Source organism: Mesoplodon densirostris, chromosome 19, assembly GCF_025265405.1.
Source record: "Mesoplodon densirostris isolate mMesDen1 chromosome 19, mMesDen1 primary haplotype, whole genome shotgun sequence".
Lineage (NCBI taxonomy): Eukaryota > Metazoa > Chordata > Mammalia > Artiodactyla > Ziphiidae > Mesoplodon > Mesoplodon densirostris.
In genome coordinates, this window is record NC_082679.1 from 12,047,725 (window position 1) to 12,067,413 (window position 19,689).

Below are 19,689 nucleotides of genomic sequence, written 5' to 3' on the forward strand. Positions count from 1 at the left end.
TCGCCGAGCCCCGCCTAATCGTCCATACGCAGGCGCAGGAGCGCGTGCTCTCCGCTTTCGGCTCTGATTGGCCGCCGCAGGTAAGGGCAGCGCCCAATGGGAGGCGTGGATAGTGAGGGGGTCCCACACGCCTGGAGCAGAGGGTCTGTGTCAAGAGCGGCGGGGGCTGCAGGAGGCAAGAGAGACGGGTGAGGGCGCCGCGGGGCGGGCCGGGGAAGAGAGAGCTGGGCTTACGGAGAGGGCGGAGGGAGAACGAGGGGGACCCCGGGGGTCGAGGAGCTTTGGGGCCTGTGCTAGGGCGGGAGCGACGCGGAGTGGAAAGAGAGTGCTGTTTCCTCTGTGCCCTGGAGCGTTGATAGAGCGCCTGAGGTGTGCAGGTCCCTACGCTTGAGCTCGCCCGGCCTCCACCGTTTGCAGGGAACTCTCAGGTTGCGTAGTTGATAAGTCTGGTCAGAGAAAAGGGATGTGTCTCAGGAAAGTTGAACTTCCAGGCCCCTGGTGGGCTCTTTCCTGGAAGGACTTCTGTTGGTCTGTTGTATAACAAAAACCCATCCTTCCCCCCACTAATTCACAGTCCAGGATTGGGAAATGGGGAATGCAGACTAGGAAAGTCCAAATATCAGGTCCTTCGGGCCAACTTCTAGACATTTACTGGGTGCCTACTTTGTGTAAGCCTTGCACCAGGCACTGGGCCTCGCTGGAGGGGAGTTCTCTGTTGGGAGTGGGGCTGTAAACGATGCAAAGCTGAACTGTCAGGCCCCTGGTTGACTGTTTCCAGGAAGGTCCGTTATTGAATGGCTTTTGTGTGGCAGGGCCCGAGCAACTCAAAAATTAGTGAGGGAGTTGGAAAGTTTAGCTCTTGGGCTTTTAGTGAATCATTTACTTAAGGAGCATTTACTGGAAAGCAGCTGATAGCCGGGCCCTGTGCTGGGCCTTGTTATTGTGGGAATTCACAGTCTAATAGGAGGGCTGGTCTGGTGGGGAAAGTGGAATGTGCACAAGGACAGTTAAACTCTCGGGGCCACACTTCCTGGAGGGAGCGTAATTCATTCACCAAATCTACTCAGTGCTTATTAGGGTGAGACCTCTGGGAGCTAAACATGAGCAACCTTTGTGTGCAGAGCTGTAAGCTGAACTCCACCTGCCCTCTGGCACTAACAGATGAGTTGAAGAAGAAATGGAGATGGTGGGGATTATATTTGGAAAATTACTGCTTAGGCCTGCATGGGCGGCAGTCATTTGCTGTAGGGACTCTGAGCCCCTGTTGTGTGAAGGGACCTGCGCTGGGTTGAGCCCACACCTGTAGAGGGAGAGATGGGGCACGTAGAGGGAAGTTCACAAGTTAAAATCCCTGTCCTCGGTCAGTGGCTTTGTTGGTGACAGCGACCCCTACAATACATCGGACCTGCCCTGCCGGCAAGCTCAGTCTGGTGAGGGGCACAGACTCTATGCCAAGTTCATGATATCTGCTGTGATGGAGGTGGCACGGGATACCGTAAGAACCCCAAGGAGGAGGGAGTGGCCACCACCCTGTGGATGTAGAGTGTGCTAGAAAAGAAGAGAGAACTTCGTTGGCAGAAGGAATAGCAGCATCAAAGACTTAGGGTTCAAAAACAACGTTTCTGGAGAATTACAAGTAATGGTTCGATCTAAGCTTTACAGAGTACCAGGGACTTTGTGGTCAGTACTACTTTTAGTCCATTTCACAGATGAGAATGCAGTCTCTGAGAGATGAAGTAAGGGCTGGAGCTCAGATTCAAGCCAAGGGCAGTCTGGTCCAGAACCTAGGCTCTTCAACACCTTGCTACACCTCTCTGTGTACAAGTAGGTAGAGGAAAGATGCTGCACAGAGAGGAAACTGCACAGGCCAAGGCCAAGAGACCCCAAAAGACACATTCTGTTCTTGGAGAGGGTGTGACCAGCCCTCTGGGTAAGGAGGGTGGCATCAGAGGCCAGACTGAGAAGGGCTGTCTCTCTTCTGCAGGTACCTGGCCGCCATGGGGTGCAGCTCAGCTGCAGGGTCACAGGCTCACTGAAGACTGAGATATAAATATTGGATCCAGACTTGCTGATGGTTAGAGGCTGGTGAGTGATGGGATGGGCAAGGGAACTCCTGAGACATGCCCCCTCCCCTTGAGTTCCTGGTCTCACTAGGCACCCCCTTCTTTCTCCAGGTACTGCCTTTCGCACAATGGCAGAGGTGGTGGCTGAGGCAGCTGAAGTGGCTGAGATGCCAACACGGATGTCACCAGGGGCAGTGGAGATGTCAACACCGACGTTAGGGGAGAAAATGGAGATGTTAACAGAGGTGACTGAGATGACGCCTGGGGAGGCCCTTGCCTCATCCCTCTTCTTCCAGTTCATGTGCTCTGAGTGTGGCAGCCTCTACAACACACTGGAAGAAGTCCTCTCACACCAGGAGCAGCACGTGCCCACTGTCACAGAGGAGGAGGCGCTGACCGCCCAGGACACTGGCCTGGAGCCGGAGCTGGTGCCAGGCACTGAGGATGGGCCTTTCCAGTGCGGTGAGTGCAGCCAGCTCATCCTCTCCCCCAGCGAGCTCCTGGCCCACCAGGATGCCCACCTGCGGGAGTCTGCAAGCCAGATCCAGTACCAGTGTGGAGACTGCCAGGAGCTGTTTCCCTCGCCTGAGCTGTGGGTGGCTCATCGGAAGGCCCGGCACCTTCCTGCTGCTGCAGCAGCTAAGCCTCCGGTGCCGCCGCCTCTGCCTCCCCTCCCCTCGCCACCTCCACCCCCGGCTCCACCCGAAGTCGAGATGGAGCCCTACGAGTGTCCTGAGTGCACTGCCCTGTGTACCACCCCCGAGGAGTTCTTGGAGCACCAGGGCACCCACTTTGACTCCCTAGAGAAAGAAGAGCGCAACGGGCTGGAGGAGGAGGAGGAGGGTGAGGACGAAGAAGATGACGACGACGAGACAGAGGCCGAGGAAGAGGCAGCAGCGGGGGTTGGTGGTGATGCTAAGGGAGCCGACAGGTCCGCAGCCGGCCGGGCCCAGGGCTGTGCGGAGTGTCCTCAGCGCTGCACCTCAGCAGGGGCACGCCGGCGACACCGGCGGCCGTCCCGTGGCCCAGCGTCAGCGGCTCACCCCTTCCACTGCAGCCAGTGCCAGCGCAGCTTCAGCTCGGCAAACCGGCTTCTGGCTCACGGGCGGGCCCATGTTGGTGGCACGCACGAATGTACGACCTGCTCCAAGGTCTTCAAGAAAGCAGCCTCACTGGAGCAGCACCTGCGGCTGCACCGCGGCGAAGCCCGCTACCTCTGCGTGGACTGCGGCCGCGGCTTCAGCACAGAACTCACGTTGGTGGCCCACCGGCGGGCCCACACCGCCAACCCACTGCACCGCTGCCGCTGCGGCAAAACGTTCAGCAACATGACCAAGTTCCTCTACCACCGGCGCACTCACGCCGGCAAGAGCGGGGCACCTCCCATGGCGGCGGCGGCGGCGGCGGCGGCGGCGGTGGCGGCCGCCTCCCCGGCTCCCGCCGAGCCCACGCCCCCCCCGCTGCCCCCTGCCCCACCCGCCCAGCTGCCCTGCCCGCAGTGCTCCAAGTCCTTTGCCTCCGCCTCCCGGCTCTCCCGGCACCGGCGCGCGGTCCACGGGCCCCCTGAGCGGCGACACCGCTGTGGTGTCTGCGGCAAGGGCTTCAAGAAGCTGGTCCACGTGCGCAACCACCTGCGGACGCACACGGGCGAGAGGCCCTTCCAGTGCCATTCCTGTGGCAAGACTTTTGCTTCTCTGGCCAACCTCAGCCGCCACCAGCTGACCCACACGGGTGTGCGTCCCTACCAGTGCCTGGACTGTGGCAAGCGCTTCACGCAGAGCTCTAACCTGCAGCAGCACCGGAGGCTGCACCTGCGGCCAGTCGCCTTTGCCCGTGCGCCCCGCCTCCCCATCACCGGTCTCTACAACAAGAGCCCCTACTACTGCGGGACCTGCGGCCGCTGGTTCCGTGCCATGGCGGGCCTGCGACTGCATCAGCGGGTCCACGCCCAAGCTCGGACGATGACACTGCAGCCTCCCAGATCACCCCCTCCTGCCCCGCCCCCGCCCCCCGAGCCTCAGCAGACTATCATGTGCACCGAGCTCGGGGAGACCATTGCCATCATCGAGACGTCCCAGCCACTGGCACTTGTGGACACGCTGCAGCTGTGCCAGGCGGCACTGGGGGCCACTGAGGCGAGCGGGCTGTTGCGATTGGACACGGCCTTTGTGTGACACAGCTGAAGAGCGACAATAAAAGAGTTTGGTTGCAGAATCAAGTGTGGGCACCTCTGGGGAGAAAGGGGGCCACGCCCCGGCGAGCCACTCTGGCACCCACCGGGTGCCAGCATTCACCCTGGCCTCTTACCCACTGACTCCTCAGAATGGCCCCACCAGGCGTCACCTTTCTCTGCCTGAGGGGACGCTGAAGGTCTGAGACACGATATGATGTGTCCCGGTCACCCCACTGCGTTGCAAAGCGGGGTTCTCCAAGGCTCTTTGCATCACCCTGGTGCCCAGCAACATCAGGTAACCTTTCCTGAGCCCCAACCGTGTGCCAGCTCTGTGCTGGGCCCTGTCGCACACCTCTTCACATCCTCTGCTTGTCTCCCCGGCCCTAGCCTTCCCTGGACTCTGGGCTCGCAGGATTTGGCTCCGCCTGGTGGAAGAAGGCACTTGACTTCTCTGGGCTTCCTTGATCTCACTTTTGACAACGTGGAGGGCAATCTATATGTACCCCGGTATTCAGCTGCAGGTGGGTGATGTTAGAAACCCAGGAATGAGTCAGACATGGGCTCTGCCCCAGGAGCCACGCAGTGTGGTAGGAGGAACACCCACAAATACAGATGGCCTTGCTCTCTGAATGTCTTGTTGATTTATTCAGCCTGGGTGTCCTAAGGCCTCCCTCCCGTGTGCTGGGGGCCAGAGATAAATCAGGCCTCTGCCCTGCCCAGGTCGGGGCAGATGGATCTCAGCCCCAGGACCCTCAGGGCTGCAGCGGGGATGTGCAGGGACAGTAGGATCCCAGAGCAGAGAACAAACCTCCATGGAACAAACCTCTATGGAACAAACCTCCATGGTAGATCAGGAGTCAGAGACTTCCTAGAGGAGTTAATCTTTGAAGAAAAAGTAGAAATCTGCTAGTGGAAGACGAAGAAAATACTCCAGGCAGGCAGCACCGCAAGGAGGGTGAGTTCTTGGTGTACTTGGAGGTTGTCCAGTTATTGACAGCTACAATAACAGCAAACATTTGACGGCCCGGCCATGGCAGGCACTGCAGTTAGCACTATACGTGTATAATGATCTCAGCAGGCCTGTGAGGTGATCTCAGTATTATCCCAAGTTGAGAAAACAGGGACAGAGACTCGCCCAAGATCTCAGAGCTGGGCAGAGGTATTGGCCAAGATTTGAATCCATGTGGTCCTTTTAGCCCATATCTGTAACTGATACAGCTGTGGACTGATTGTGATCTGAAACCACCGCAGGGGGCACGGGCTCAGAGGAGGAGTCATGGTAACTGGAGGAAAAGTGAGCCATTGGGCTTCCCTGGTGGCGCAGTGGTTGGGAGTCCGCCTGCCGATGCAGGGGGCGCGGGTTTGTGCCCCGGTCCGGGAGGATCCCGCGTGCCGCGGAGCGGCTGGGCCCGTGAGCCACGGCCGCTGGGCCTGCGCGTCCAGAGCCTGTGCTCCGCGACGGGAGAGGCCGCGGCAGTGAGGGGCCCGCGTACCGCAAAAAAATAAACCAAAAACAAACAAACAAACAAAAAAGTGAGCCATTGTCACAGAGCAATTGGGGTTTAAGGAGCCTCAAAAGATAAAAAGTCTTGGCAACAGGAAGGAATCCCCAACCTTTTCAAAGGTTACCTGGGCTGACAATCCTTCCCTCTCCAAATGAAAGTAGATGATGTATGGCAGGTCCATCGGGAAGGCTTGTCTCAGGCCTCTGCAGACCAGGGTGTTCAGACAGGTGCAGCAGGACGTGGCTGCGGCTGAGCTGTCTGGGAGGGAGGCTGGGCAGAGGAGGGGCGACAAGGCAGGGAAGGAGGGAAGCCTAGACCTGGGAAGGCCTTGAAAGCCAGGCTAAGAAGTTGGGCAGTGTGGGGAATGCGATGGGGTGAGGGTCATAGGTGGGGTTAGGGCTCCCTGGCATCAGGGTGGGGCAGGGGAAACTGGAGGTGGTCCAGGAAGTAGAGGATGGGGCCAGACCTGGGCAGAGGCCATGGGGGTGGGAGGAGGGTGTAGGACACCCTCAGTGACCTCATGGCCCACTGGGTGTGAGCAGCCAGAAGGGGTCCCCAGGAGCCCGAGGTTAGCCCCTTGGTCCAGACCAGCCCTCCTTCTCTTACCCAGTCCACTTGCGCTGTGTGTTCATCCTACAAGCAAGGTGACGTCTGGATGGTGTTGAGCAGGGCGGGCCAGGGTTTGCTCTGGGCAGATGCCCCTGGGGCTTGCCTAAGCAGACAGCGGAGCCCAGATGCTACAGGAACAGTCCCTGAACACCCTCTGGGATATGTTCAAAACTCTTCTCCCTTTTTCTTCACAAATGGAGTCCAGTGGAGGACACGTCAGTTGCTCCTGTCCAGGCTCCCTTTTACTTCTAGGGCCTCCTGCCCTCGCCTACCATCGGCACCATGTGGAGGAGATGCCATTTTCCTCTGCCCATGGCCCCACCACCTGGCCCCAGCATGTTTTCAAAGCAAGAGAAAAAGCCACACTCTCTGTGACAGCCTTCCCAGGGTTGTCACTTCCCAGCATCCCTAAAGAGGTGGGCCAGGTGGGGCCCTGCTTAAGACGGAAATGAAGGCCTGGGGAACTGCTAGGGTTTGGGGACAGCTCCTCTGCTGCCCCCATCCATGCCCACTAAGAGTCTCTACCAAGGTTGTCTTGGCCTGAGTGACCCACCCCCCTATCATCCTGTGTCCCCCTGAAGTGGCAGGTAGCTCAGGCTATGAGATAGGGAGCCCTTTGTTCAAACCTTGACTTGGCCACCTATACTCTGTGGCCTTGACCTATCTGATGGCCAGTTCTCTCACCAGTCACCTGGGAATGACAGTGCTTCCCTCCCTCCGTGGAAGCAGATGATGTGCTGCAGTGGATAAACCAGAGCTAGCTCATCACGTGTGCAGAGGAGGGCTGGAGCACAGGAAGCTTGGGCACCTGAGCCAGGGCCAGCCTGCGTTCATCCCACCCTGTTCCCCTGCCTGAGATGCAGCCCACTCCTGTCCCAGGAGAGCCCCCCAGGCACCTCCCTCACCTCTGTGAAAACAGGTGTCCAGACAGCAAGCAGGTTTTCATGCCAATAATTTATTGAACGGAGGTCTGTACACAGGCAAACCTTACTGTGGAAACTAAGACATCAGGAGCTCCCCCACTGCCCCTGCCCTCCAGGATGGGGAGAGGAGGGAGGAGGCCTTAGGGGCAGAGGACAGGAGCGGGGGACACAGCTGTTGGAGGGGAAAGGGCCAGTTTGGACGGTGCGAATCGACATTTTCTTTAAGAAAAAAATTATAACAATCTATTTACACCCGGGGGCCAGGGAAGGGAAGAGGAGGAGAAGGGCTGGTCTGGTTCTATTTACAAGGGATACAGGAGGGGAGGGGGGTTGGAGGAGGCGGAGACCTGGGGGGAGGGGAGGGAGCTGAGGGGGTAGGAGGTCCTCATGCCGCCCGCCCCCCTCCCCGCCAATCCCCGGTCCTTCCTTCTCTTCCCTCCCCACAACCAGTTAAAATCCTCTTAAAAAGCCCACCACAGGGGTGAGGCTGGTGAGGGAGGGACTGGAGGTGGGGATAGGGACTCATTTACCTCTGCCCTCTAGTCTAGGGGCCCGGTCAGGGCAGGAGCTTGACAGGCTATGGCCCCCCTTCCCAGCCCCACTGGGGGCTCCCAGATGGAAGGGTAGTTGGTGGCGCCCTCAGGAAGAGTTAGTGAGGGGAGCTGTGGCATCGGTCGACTGCCAGTCCGGGCCGGTCTGAGCCTCACTTAAAGCTGAGGGGGAAGGAAGGAGCAGACGGTTAGCCTTTGCCTTTTAGCCGCCCCCCACCCCCAAGAGCAGGAAGCTGGTGTGAGATGCTACATTAGAAATGGAAAGCTGTCACTTTAGGTCTAGGGTTGCAAACTCAAATGCCAAAGGGCCAGGTTGGTCATTGAGTGACTCACCAGAAAGCCAGGCCCCACAGAACAGGGGCAGCTGGAACTCAGCTCCAGCCGGTAATACTGCCCTGAGCGGAGGCAGGCCCACCGCTGCCCAGTCTTATTTTCTTCCCCAAGAGAAACAGGGAATCTGGATTTGCACATAAAATGGCCCCCATTGTTTACTGTGAGCAACAAATTTAACTTTTTGTTTGTCTGTGCAGGCTAAACTTATGTCTTTGGTTTTCCAGTGTGCACTTAAACACAAATACAGGCAATAATGCCTCACAAAGGTGGCCATTCACATGTAAAATAGGCTTTCTGTCAGAATGTCTACTACTTTGCAGGAAACGCAGGGATTGTGAGAACAGAGAACAGACCCATCCCCACCCCGGGCTGAGAAATGCAGCTTTAATGCTCAGAAGATGGCCCCCAACTTACCTTGTGAGGATGGGGTGAGGGAGGCAGTGCCCGCCGGGGACCTCAAGTGAGGAGGGATGAGAATGGCGTTGAGAGATGGTTGGATGGTGAGTTCTAGAGACAGGAATGGACATGCCTAGTCAGGGGACAGGGCACCTGGAGACCCAGTCGGGGTTAGAAAGGGGCACCAAACAGGGACCCAGCTCTGGGCAAGGCCAGTTGCCTGGGACACACGTAGCCACTGAACACTTTAAATGAAAAACTGGCAAGAGCCTAACACAGGAGATTGCAGAGCGCAGATGAAGTCGGTCTGGGTCTCCCGGAATCGGGGGCATTTCCTGAGCCCCAGGGCTGCCCCACCCTCAGCTCCCCACTCCTGTCTTCAACATCAAGCTCTTCACAATCTTTGGCTGCCCCTCCAACAACCCAGATCCCAGGCTGTGCCCTCACCGCCAGGACTGAAATTGAAGAGAGGGGGAAGCGGGCGGTTGTTGGGGAGCTGGGTTCCAGGACATCGCAGTTCATCAAAGAAGCTGTGGGCACAGGCTTCCAGCGGGGAGAGCCTCGAGGACGGTGTGTACTCCAGCAGGCTAGAGCAGAGTGCGATGGCCTCGGGTGGCGTTCGGGACTTGAACACCTTGGGGGGTGGAGGGGGCAGAGGTGACAAGGGTGAGACGCCCTGGGCCCTGGTATACTCCTGCCCACCTCCCACAAGCCCACTTTCCACATGAGGCGGCTGAGGCCCGGCCTCTGAGGGGAGGTCAGTTTGTATCAGATGAGCGACCCGCTCAGGTCCCATGACTGTATGGGCCCTGCTGTGAGCGTGTTTCCCACCAGAAAAACGGGGCTCTTGCCTTTACTGTGGGTCCTTAACTCTTATTAGAGTATGGGAAATGCCATAAACTTGGAAATGTGATGAAGGTTACTGACCCACTACTGAGCCATGACTCTAGCCAGGTCCCCAGACCGGTTGGCCTCCAATGGGGACCTCAGCCACGCTGCCTGAGCCCCTAGCCCTGCCCCACCTTTGTCCAGGGGTGAGCTTTAATCTGGGGGAACTTGAACTCCGTGTAGTTGGGGTTCATCTCTCGAATCTGTTCCCGGGTTGGTGTTCCCAGCACCTGTAGGGAAAGGGAGGGGTCTGAGCCAAGGCCCTTAGTGCTTAGCCCAATCCCTGCCCACCCTGGCCCTGCCCTCACCTTGATGATCTCCACCAGCTGGTCTACCCCACTGTCCCCAGGGAAGATGGGCTGGCCCAGGAGGAGCTCGGCCAGTACGCAGCCAGCTGACCACACATCTGAAGAGGAACGGGGCAGGGTCAGAGATACCATGCCCATCCCCTGGCATACATTTCTATCCTTCACGGTCATCCCGAGAGATGCCAGGGAGCCCCATTTTCTCGGCTCAGAGAGGAAGTGCCTTGCTCAAGGTCACACACAGCTCAGGAACATAGGAGCCTGACTTCGAACCTCCAAGTCTACCTGACTGCACTGTACTCTCCAACCTAGATGTTTCCATTGCCTCTCTCCACTCTGTGACCCCAATAAGCCTTTTCTCTGCCTCTAGCTTCAGAGGACAGATCAAGAGGCCAAGAACAGGTACCTGTGTTCTTTGGGCCTCAGGAAGGTAAAGCATTAAGTGGGCTGCCTTACTCCCTTCTGGTCTCTATCCTGCCCTTGGGAATAGCTATAGGCCGGTAGTCACCCCTCCCTGGTCTGAACCTTGACCGCCACAGCACAAGTTCACATCTAGGGACCGCGAAGTTTCCTCACACTGCTGATGACTGTTCTCTTCCAAACACTTTCACACCCTCTCCTGATGCCTGGAAGTCGGCGCTGTCATCCCCAACAACAGGGAAGGACATGGAGGCCCTGTGAGCAGGTCACACCCTCATGATGGCAAAGCCTTACCTCCCGGTTCCCCCAAGGTCACCGTCAGCCCCTCCCCCTGCCTGAGAAGAGAGGACTGACTGGGAGGTTCCAGAGCTGGTATGGACTCTGGAGTCAGGTCAGCTTTCAAAGCCCAGCCCTGCCCAGTCCCAGCAGTGTGACTGCGGGCAGGTGGCCTCACCACTCTAAGCTTCAGACTGCTCCACTGTAACCTGCACATACGACAGCATCACCTTCCTACCTTGGAGGACTGGCTAAGAGAACAGACGTTACGCTTTATCACCGAGCCCGGCAGACACACAGGAAGAACTCAAAAACTGCCATGACTGCTATGCCCACCCCCACCCTCCCTCAAATCTGACCGATGGATGAGGTGTAATCGGTGGCTCCGAAGATCAGCTCTGGGGCCCGGTAGTAGCGAGAACAGATGTAGGAGACGTTGGGCTCTCCTCGGACCAGCTGCTTTGCACTGTGGGAGGATATGCGTAGGCAGGAGTCAACACAAGCCAAGGGTCGGGATCCCTCCTCGCCCCTTCAGCCACCCAGCACAGCCCGGGTCAGGCCCACCTGCCAAAATCGCAGAGCTTGAGGACGGCGGTGTCGGGGTCCACCAGCAGGTTCTGGGGCTTGATGTCGCGGTGACACACACCCTGGGAGTGGATGTAGGCCAAGCTCCGGAAGAGCTGGTACATGTACACCTGGGGCAGGCAGGGGACAGCAGAACTCCAGCCCAGCTCTCCCCGCAGAGCACAGCCCTGCTCCACCATCTTGGCCTGAAAAGCCCTTCCACCCACTCTCCCTGACGTGAAAACAGTTTGCTGCCCCTTGGTTCTCAAACTTTAGCGAGCACCAGAATCACTTGGCGGCCTTGTTAAAACAGGGACTGCGGACTGCTGGGCCCCACTCCCAGAGTTTCTGATTCAGTAGTTCAGGATGAGGCATTTGCAACAAGCCCCCTAGTGCTGGTGCTGGTCCATACTTTGGAAACCATTGCTTCGAGCACACACTTCAGCAGAAGCCTGATGAATAAGACAGATACATCAGGAAGGCCTTCTTTCAAAGCAGGCTGGGAAGCCTCACCAGAACCACCGGCTACAGGAAAGGCTCAGCCTCCTCTGCCCACCAGTCACAACCACCCACGAGCCAGCCCCTCTCCAGCTGGATTTTCCTGCCACCCTCTTCCCTACTGACTAGGACGTAAGTGCCAAAAGAGCAGGGATCTTTGTGGTTCCATCCCTGCTGCGTCCCCCAGGGCCTAGACCAGTGCCTGGCACATAATATCTGCTCAGGGATGCTTCCCGGGCCCCCTCCTCCTCTGTTCCCAGTGCCCTTGGCCAGAGATGCCACTTCCTCGCCCTGTGCCTGGGCTCCTCCCAGAAGACTTGCTTGATCCTTCTCACTCCCTGAGCAGGCAGGGCCTCCTCTGTTCCCAGAATCCCCTGTGCTCCTTCCAGTATGGCAGTTGCTAGTGGTTTTACAGTTCTCTGTGATGACACCTGTCTACCCTGTTAAACTGAGAGCAAGGCCTGGACCTCAGTCAGCTGGGCCTCTAGAACCGCTCAGTGCTGGCCCCGGAACACAGGCAGCCATTCAACAAACCACACCGCTGCCTCCCAGGAAGCGAGGTCCCACAGCTCCCACCACTGGTAGAGCCCCAGGGCTCACCTAGGCCTGAGGTACTTAAAGCCAGCGGGAGGAAAAACGGGGCCCCACGCAACCTCCAACAAACTCGCACCCAACCTCCGCCTCCCAATGCAGCTGGCTGCGCCAGCCTCGTTCTCCACAGCGTCCCTAGGCCCATTCACTCATCCATTCGTTCAAACACCTCCTTGCAGATAGTAACATACAGGGCACAGCGCCAAGCACTGGGGAATAAGCCTGCACAGGTGATGAATGAAGACTCATGCGTTCCTGGCTCTGTGGACACTAACCTTCCTGCAACCCTGCCTCCTTCCCATCACCCCTCTGCCAAGGCTCCAAAGGCCAAGACTCTGAGCTCATCATCTCCCCTCTGCATTCTAGGTCCCCACCTCGATTCTGAGCTAACTCCACCAACACTAACCGGTACCAATGGGCTCCCAGTATGGACCCAAGCAGCCTCCCCAGCCTGGTCAGCCTGCCTCCCTGATTGAGTCAGGCCTTGGGTTGGGCTGCCCTGCCTTTGGCGCGCTCCACCTCTGGGGGTATAGGGACAAGGGCAGGGAACGTGAGGCCTCCAGAGACCAACGTAAACTTGGAGATGAGGGAACCCACAGAGGCAGGAGTGTCTATCCGCAGCTCCTGGCTTTGTGGGCCTGGGCCCCAGCAGCCTGCCTACCTTGACATAGATGATAGGGATGGTCAACTTGGCCTTGGTAAAATGGCGGGCCACCCGGTACACCGTCTCGGGCACATATTCCAGCACCAGATTTAGATAAAGCTCGTCTTTCTGCAGAGAGCAAAGGAGAGGTGTGGCGCATTGTGAGAAAAGAGCAAGGAACGGGGGGAGGGAAGGTTCGTGGGGAGTAACGGGGGAAGAGACCAGCAGTCATGAGGGAGGCAGGCAGGCAAACGGGTGGAGTCAAGGTGGAGGACCCCTCCACACGCTGAGGTCTCACCTTCTCCCCACTGGAGTAGAAGAAGTATCTCAGCCTCACGATGTTGCAGTGGTCCAGCTTGCGCATAATCTGCAGCTCTCGGTTCTTGGGGGCAAAGGAAGGCAGCCTCAGAAAACCACCAGCTCTCCCTGCCTCCCCTCCCTAGCACCTCTCACCACAGCTCTACCCCCCGACTCCTGCCAACAGAGCCAAGCAGCTGCTCCCTGTGTCCCAGCTCCAAGGCCCCATGGCGCAGCCCCTAATTCCTCACCCCCAGCCCACTCCCCTCACACACAAGCTGTGGGCTAAACTCAGACCACTTCTATGTGCCTTCTGCAGCCTACTTTTTAAAGATGTTTGATTTTTTGCTGAGATTCACCAGTCAAATGACTTCACATATAATCTAAGTTTTCCAGCTTCTCTTTAAAAATCAGATGATGTGGCCACATGAGGCCCACCTCCCTGCCTGGCGCAAGCAACAACAGACAGGAAGTGGCCATCCAGTTCACCCTGGTCCCCACTCCTCCCCACTGCTTTCACTAGAGGCATCTGAGCCCTTGGACCCCGGCTTGGTTCCAGAGTCCCAGACTCCAGTCTTCCAATCCTTATCTTCCCAAAGGGGATCCAGCCTCACCCTCTTCCCAGGAGACCCGGTCTCGGCATTCTTCTCTGTTCTCTATTCCCCTCAGGGCCTCAGAGCTCCCTATCCTCAGATCCCTCTCACTTCCGGGACTCAACTACAATCAAATTCTGAGCAGCTCCCTGGAGCCTCCCCTGAGAGTCCTCACTGCCCGGGACCTAGGCTCTGACCTGGTTCCCTTCAGCCTAGTCTCAGTTCTCCTACATCCAGAGTAGCCTAGGATCCAAAGGGCCTTTACTAGCTCACAGGGCACCTCTGTATGAATGAAGAAAGGGTACTCCTTCCTCAGACAGGACAGAGCCCCAAACCAAGGCACGTGCGGCACAGGCGGGACGTCTCCCTGCACCTGTCAGACCCTTAGGGCAGAGCTTGACCTTCGCAAACACACTCATTAGCCCCACCAGCTTCCTTTCTCCTCTGGGCAGGGGTGTAACTTAATGGTTACGGTGAAGGGCTTGGGAATCCGATTCTAGTCTTGACCTTGGGCAATTCTCTCATCTGAGTCTCAGTTTCCAGTTTCTGCTTACTTAGAATGGGAATGACAACAGTACCTACCCTCAGAGAATCTTTCCGTAAGTTAAACTCACCTATAAAGCACTCACAGCAAAAGCCCAATAAAAGTCAGCCCTGGGCTCTCCTGGAATCCACATTCCCATCTTCCACACACCTCACTCCCTTCTCCTCTGGCCCAGGCTCAGACCCCCCGCGGAAGCCCAAGCCCAGCACTCTGGCTGGAGTTCTCTCACCAGTCACGTGCAGTCAAACCTCCCTGTCCCCGTTCCCCCCAGGCTACCTTGAACCTCTTGTCCTGGAGAACCTTCTTGATGGCCACCAGTTCCCTCGTGTCTGCCAGCCGCGCCTGGTACACGACCCCAAACGAGCCACTGCCAATCACTTTGATGTCTGTGTAAGCCACCTCCTGGGAGCGCTCTGGGCCTTGGCCTAGAGTGGCTACCACTGTGGTCACCTTCCCACTGTCACCTGGGGAGCAAAGGGAACACAAGAGCTACCGACCTTTCCCCTCTGGCCACCACCCCATCGTGGGGCTGTGAGAGGGAGGGGAGCCACTACAGGAAGCTCATTGCGGGGGTTCTTTGTCCCTTCCCCAACCTTCAAAGATGGCTACTGGATGCCTCCCAGTGCCCTTTCCGCCCTTCTACCCTTCATGGAACCCCAAATCCTGACTCCTCCCATAGGGGAGGATACTGACACATAAAACCTCTTGCTGTTCAAGGGTTGGTGACCCCTAATTTCCGCTTCTAGTAAGCAGCAAGTCACTGGTCCCTCCTGATCTGAGGAGGCACCAAAACTGCCAGATGTTGAATCCATCCACTACGAGCGAACTGCCTTCTGGTCTCTCCTCACTGGGGAAGGCCTGACCTAACCTCCTCTGCTTGAGAGCGGTAACCCTGAGCTAGTTCTACTGTAGGAAAGCACTAACCTTTCTCACAGCTCAGGGTATAGTGATCTCTTAAGTCCTCCCTAAGTGGAACTGGTAACTTCACCACTGGTTTCTGGTGACAGAAATGAATGACTCCTCCAGTAAGTGCTAGTGCCCTGACTCTCACGTTGGGGGGGACAATTAGCTCTTACCCAAATACTTTGGGGCTAGAAAAAAGCACTGGCCTGACCTCATCTGTGAGGTCCAGAGCCCCAGACCCCATCCTGTGTGTAACTGGTCCCTAATGGACAAGCACTTAATAGTGAGCATGGTGAACCTGATCTCTATCATCAGGCGGCTATCCCAGCCTCAGTGCTTTCAAGGAAAGCTATAATTCCCAACTCCATTCTATAAATGGCAACAAAATTTGGCGGCATTCTTGGGGGATAGTGATCCCTCTTCTTTGGGTAACTGATGAAAGGTTTCCCAAAGAAAAGGGGTCAGTGATGAATCAAATCCATTCTGAGGGGCCAGTGACACCATCTTTTGGAGGGAGATGATCCTACATAGCTATTTTTCCAGAGCCAGTGACATCATTCCTCAGAATAATGAAATAGGTATAACTTCACATCCCTATTCTATGGGGTGGAACTGGGACCCTCCCCTGCTCTCATTCCATTTCTGTGAAAGGAGACCCACTGACCCATCTTTTTTGAATAATACTGACTATGGACTTGGTCTGAAAACTATGCTGACTTCCAGTCTATCCTCAAGAAGCAGCAATCATTAATTCCTACCATGGGGGTAACAATTCTACATATTACGGACAGGTAATGATAGTAGACGTAGTCTTTTAAAACGGAAGGTGACTATGTACCAGGTTTGAAAAGCTCTGCCCCTGTTCTTTGGGGACAGAGCAAACCCAAATCGCTGCTTCTAAGTGATATTCACTCCAAATCCCCATGCTCTGAAGGGGAGCACGTTCAGATCCCTCCTTCTGGATGGTGATGATCTTATTCTTGTTCTCTTGGGAAACAATAACCCTTAAGCCCCATTTGCAAGCGACAATGACCCCTGATCCTGTTCTCGAATGATTGGCAACATCGGATCCCTGTTTTTAGGGCTCACGGACCCAAGACTTCGATACTGGAAGAACAGGAACCTGTGACCCCTGTCTCTTAGAGGATTACTAAATCTAATTCTAAACTCCAAGTGATGGTAACCCCCCCAAACCCCTTTCTTTGGGATGGGGGAGAGCTCAGATCCCAGTTTGGGGAGGCACAGTGACCTCGAGTTCCTCTCTAAGCATAAAGAAAAACCTGGTCGACGTCTAAGTGACTTCAGGGATCCGATCTCCACCCGCCACGGGCGACGCTAGTACTCACGGCCCAGCTTCACTCCGGGCGGCGGGAAGCTGGTGCCCGCACCGGGGCCGCCGCTGCCTCCTCCGCCGCTGCCGCTGGGACCACCCCCGGAGCTCGAGGCCCCCACGCCCCCGCCCATGGCTCCGACTGTCGTCTTCCCGCCGCCGCTGCCGCCTGGGCCAGAGGCCGAACCCCCGGGGCCGCCACCGCCGCCGCCGCCGCCGCCGCCTGGCTCCGCGAATGAGCTGGTCCGCGCCCGGCCCGAGCCCCCAGGGCCGCCCCCCGAAGGCGCGCCACCGCTCATGGCGCCGAGCGCAGGCCCAGGCCGCGGGGCTCGGGCTGCCCGGGTTGCCCCCGCCGCTGCCGCTGCTGCCGCCTCCCCCGGGCTCCGGCCTCTTCCAGGCCGCGCCGCTCGGGCTCCGGCTCCGGCTCCGGCCCAGCGCCCGCCGCGCGGCACGCCGGGAGATGCAGTCCGCCGGCTCTGCGCGCCGCCGTCGCCGCTGTCGGCCCTCACAGAGAGCCGCGCGGCACGCCGGGAAATGGAGTCCGAAAAGACCTCAGAGTGGATCGCGGGGTTGATAGGTCGCTCTGTACCTCGGGGAACACAGTCCTGGGCAATAAGTTGGCCGACTGTGCCCACAGCGGACCCTGAAGCACTTTCGGAAGTAGGATCAGAGTCGCACACTCACTCCATTGCGGCAACCGCGCGTCCCTAGGTGTGGCTCAGAAATGTAGTACTCCTTCAATGAGCTGTGTAGACGTGATGCAATCCGGGAAACGCAGTCCAGTCGCTCACTTAGTATATTGGCTGTATGCCGACCAGCGCCAGGTGCACTCTGGGAAATTGAGTCGGAGGCCGCGGACCCGCCGCAATCGGGCCGTGAGGCAAGCCGGGAAATGGAGTCATCGCCACGCCCTCACCGCATTGCAGGTGTGAAGCTACTCCCAAAGCACGCCGGGAAATGGAGTCCCATGTGATCCCTAAGCCCCAAGTGGATACTGCAGTTCCGGAGATAGGCTAGGAAATGGAATAGCATTCCTCCTCCCTCGTTCGCTGGGCCGCAGTCCCCGCTGGAAAATGTAGTCAACACCGAGGCTTCAGAGCAGTTGCTACAGCGAGCCCTTGTGTCTTCTGGGAAATGGAGTTCAAGGCAGCCTTCCCACTGACTGAAGGGGAGGGATCTACCATGATCCTGAAGCATGCTGGGGAATGGTCCAGACCGGATCCCGACCCTTTGTGAGACGAGACTGCAGAGGCTTGCCGGGAAGTGTAGTCTAATAGGTACCTTCAGGAGAGCGTGGGCGAAAGGTGAAAGACAGTAGTAGCCTAGGGGAGACTGAAGAAAGTTTCAACGCCTCCTGCCCCGCCGCAAGGTCCCAAGAAACAGCCGAAGTCTATCAGGGGCTGCTGGAAAATGGAGTGCAAACACTCCAAGTTCCAAGTTTCCACAAATCCGGAAGGAAAACCCTCCCCGCAAACGATTTAGGAAACAAAGTTTCCGGTGGTTTCTCAGGACAATACAGTCTTCGGATACTGTCTAGCTTTTTCTAGCAATGTAGGTTGCACCAGCAGGCTGAGCCGAAGTTTGAAAGTAATGAAAACAGAATTTTTCTTGGACCCCCATTAAGCTTTTTGCATCCTCACGCTTCCTAAATCACAGGATCCTGAAAGGCCCAAAAGAAGGAAGCCGGCTGCTAGGAGTAGCCTTGGGTTTTGTGCACGCATTATATCGCCCCAGTTATCCATTCATACCCGGAAGGACAGTAGCCCCAAAGCGCGCTGGGAAAGAGTTCGTGTGTGAGAGTGTGTGTGTGTGTGTGTGTGTGAGAGAGAGAGAGAGAGAGAGAGTGTGTGTGTGTGTGTGTGTCTGTGTGCGTCTGTGTCTGTGTGTGTGTCTGTGTCCCGGAAGTACTTGGAAGTAGAATGAAATCACCCTCCGCCCCTCCTGCCTTGTGGAATGATGGGAAATGGAGTCTCTAGACTTCACTTTAATCAGATCCTGTGATCACACTAATTGTCCTCTCCTTTCTGAAGCCTGAAGAAAGTCTCGTCCACTCGGTCTGTAGCCGACCGCAACTCCCAGCTGACACAAACCCCTGGGGTAGGACAGACGGTAGCGCTAAAGCCTTTTCAAACTGCATTAACCAGAAGGCAAAGCGCAGTCAGACTTCCGCTCTCTTCTCAATGAATGAGGCTGCATCACGCACAGCCCAGAGCGGGCGCTTCTGGGAATTGTAGTAGTTTCTCAGTCAAACAGTGTCTGCTGCCCTCTGGCGGCGGCTCGGAGTCCACAAGCAAAAATCCGAGTCAAGCCCCAAAGCCTGGGGAATCCTAAACTGGACCAAGAAGGTCTGCAAGGGCAGAAGAGCAGGGCGGAATAGCGGCGGTTACTTAATGGCCAGAACCCGTGGGACATGCGCAGTGGGCCGCGCGTGGGCAACCGCCAGAGGGGATTTGGGTCCATCGGAGTCTGAGGGCGTCAGTCTGAGGGAATCTTACCCGAATGTCTGTACGAGATGAGAACGTTTGTTGCGGGGTGCTAGAGCGGGTTGTAAGTGGTTACGAGGGACCTATGGGTGTCTGGAGGTGCTCAGGGGAGTCTTTGAAGAGGTGAACTGGTCTTCCTGGAGACCAGTGAAGTCAGAGAGGACTTGGGGTGTCTGTATAAGGTCTGTGGGAAACTGAGAAACTACTGGTGACTGAGGGGATCTCTGAGGGATGGTTGAGAAGCATAAGGAAGGACCTTTGGGAGACAGTGGGAGTACTGGAGATTATCGGTGAGAAGCAGGTCTCTCATGGGGTGAATTAATTGATAAAGTGTCTTGAGATCTATAAAGGGCTTTATACTTGGTTATCAGAGATCCCAGAGGATGCGGAAGGGAGCAAGGGTATGGTCTTGCAGAAACTGTGAATAGATTTAGGTGGGTCATTAAAGATTAGAGGAGCCGCTGGAATTTTCAAGACCGGATGCCACCTGTGACATCCCACTCAGCCAGAATTTGGGGCAGGAAGTCTGCTTGGGCTGTGGAATAACCTGGAGAGCAGTTCTGGAGCTGAGTGCTTTTAAATCCACGATAGACCCGGTTCAGAGGTGCTTTGAAGGCACTCGAATCAGGTGCTGAGACTACTAGTCAGGGTCCTCCCTCCTCCCTCCAATGATGACATCCCTCTTTCTCCATCACACCACCACCACCACCAACTCAGCTGAATCTATGTTGCCAGGAGACAGGCCTCATCCCAACTTCCAGAAATAGCCCAGCGGCCCCCACCCTAAGGGAGTGACTTACA

General features: G+C 56.9%; 2 protein-coding genes across 3 annotated transcripts; one reads left to right on the top strand and one right to left on the bottom strand.

The window, feature by feature from the left end:
* The first annotated feature begins 104 nt into the window (after nucleotides 1-104).
* Nucleotides 105-4,866, top strand: ZNF526 (zinc finger protein 526). 2 transcript variants are annotated; one of them, XM_060083838.1, is made up of 3 exons: nucleotides 105-188; nucleotides 1,985-2,085; nucleotides 2,175-4,866. In XM_060083838.1, the coding sequence occupies exon 3, from the start codon at nucleotides 2,192-2,194 to the stop codon at nucleotides 4,235-4,237; it is 2,046 nt and encodes a 681-aa protein (XP_059939821.1). In that variant the 5' UTR covers nucleotides 105-188; nucleotides 1,985-2,085; nucleotides 2,175-2,191; the 3' UTR covers nucleotides 4,238-4,866. The 2 variants fall into 2 exon arrangements, with proteins under 2 accessions (XP_059939821.1, XP_059939822.1); XM_060083839.1 differs by lacking the exon at nucleotides 105-188 and adding an exon at nucleotides 299-1,430.
* Nucleotides 4,867-7,285: 2,419 nt separating this feature from the next.
* Nucleotides 7,286-17,282, bottom strand: GSK3A (glycogen synthase kinase 3 alpha). The gene is made up of 11 exons (XM_060083699.1): nucleotides 16,422-17,282; nucleotides 14,449-14,636; nucleotides 13,037-13,120; nucleotides 12,757-12,867; nucleotides 11,007-11,137; nucleotides 10,802-10,908; nucleotides 9,750-9,847; nucleotides 9,576-9,671; nucleotides 9,001-9,187; nucleotides 8,572-8,664; nucleotides 7,286-7,986 (listed from the first exon to the last, which is right to left on the bottom strand). The coding sequence occupies exons 1-11, from the start codon at nucleotides 16,702-16,704 to the stop codon at nucleotides 7,913-7,915; spliced, it is 1,452 nt and encodes a 483-aa protein (XP_059939682.1). The 5' UTR covers nucleotides 16,705-17,282; the 3' UTR covers nucleotides 7,286-7,912.
* Between the last annotated feature and the right edge of the window lie 2,407 nt (nucleotides 17,283-19,689).

Coding starts and splice junctions, on each gene's coding strand:
- ZNF526 (XM_060083838.1), top strand. CDS start 2,192: ATGGCAGAGGTGGTGGCTGAGGCAGCTGAAGTGGCTGAGATGCCAACA.
- GSK3A (XM_060083699.1), bottom strand. CDS start 16,704: ATGAGCGGTGGCGCGCCTTCGGGGGGCGGCCCTGGGGGCTCGGGCCGG. Junction 12,868..13,036: donor TCTACTCCAGTGGGGAGAAG/GTGAGACCTCAG, acceptor TGCTCTCTGCAG/AAAGACGAGCTTTATCTAAA. Junction 11,138..12,756: donor TCCCTATCATCTATGTCAAG/GTAGGCAGGCTG, acceptor TGCCTGCCCCAG/GTGTACATGTACCAGCTCTT.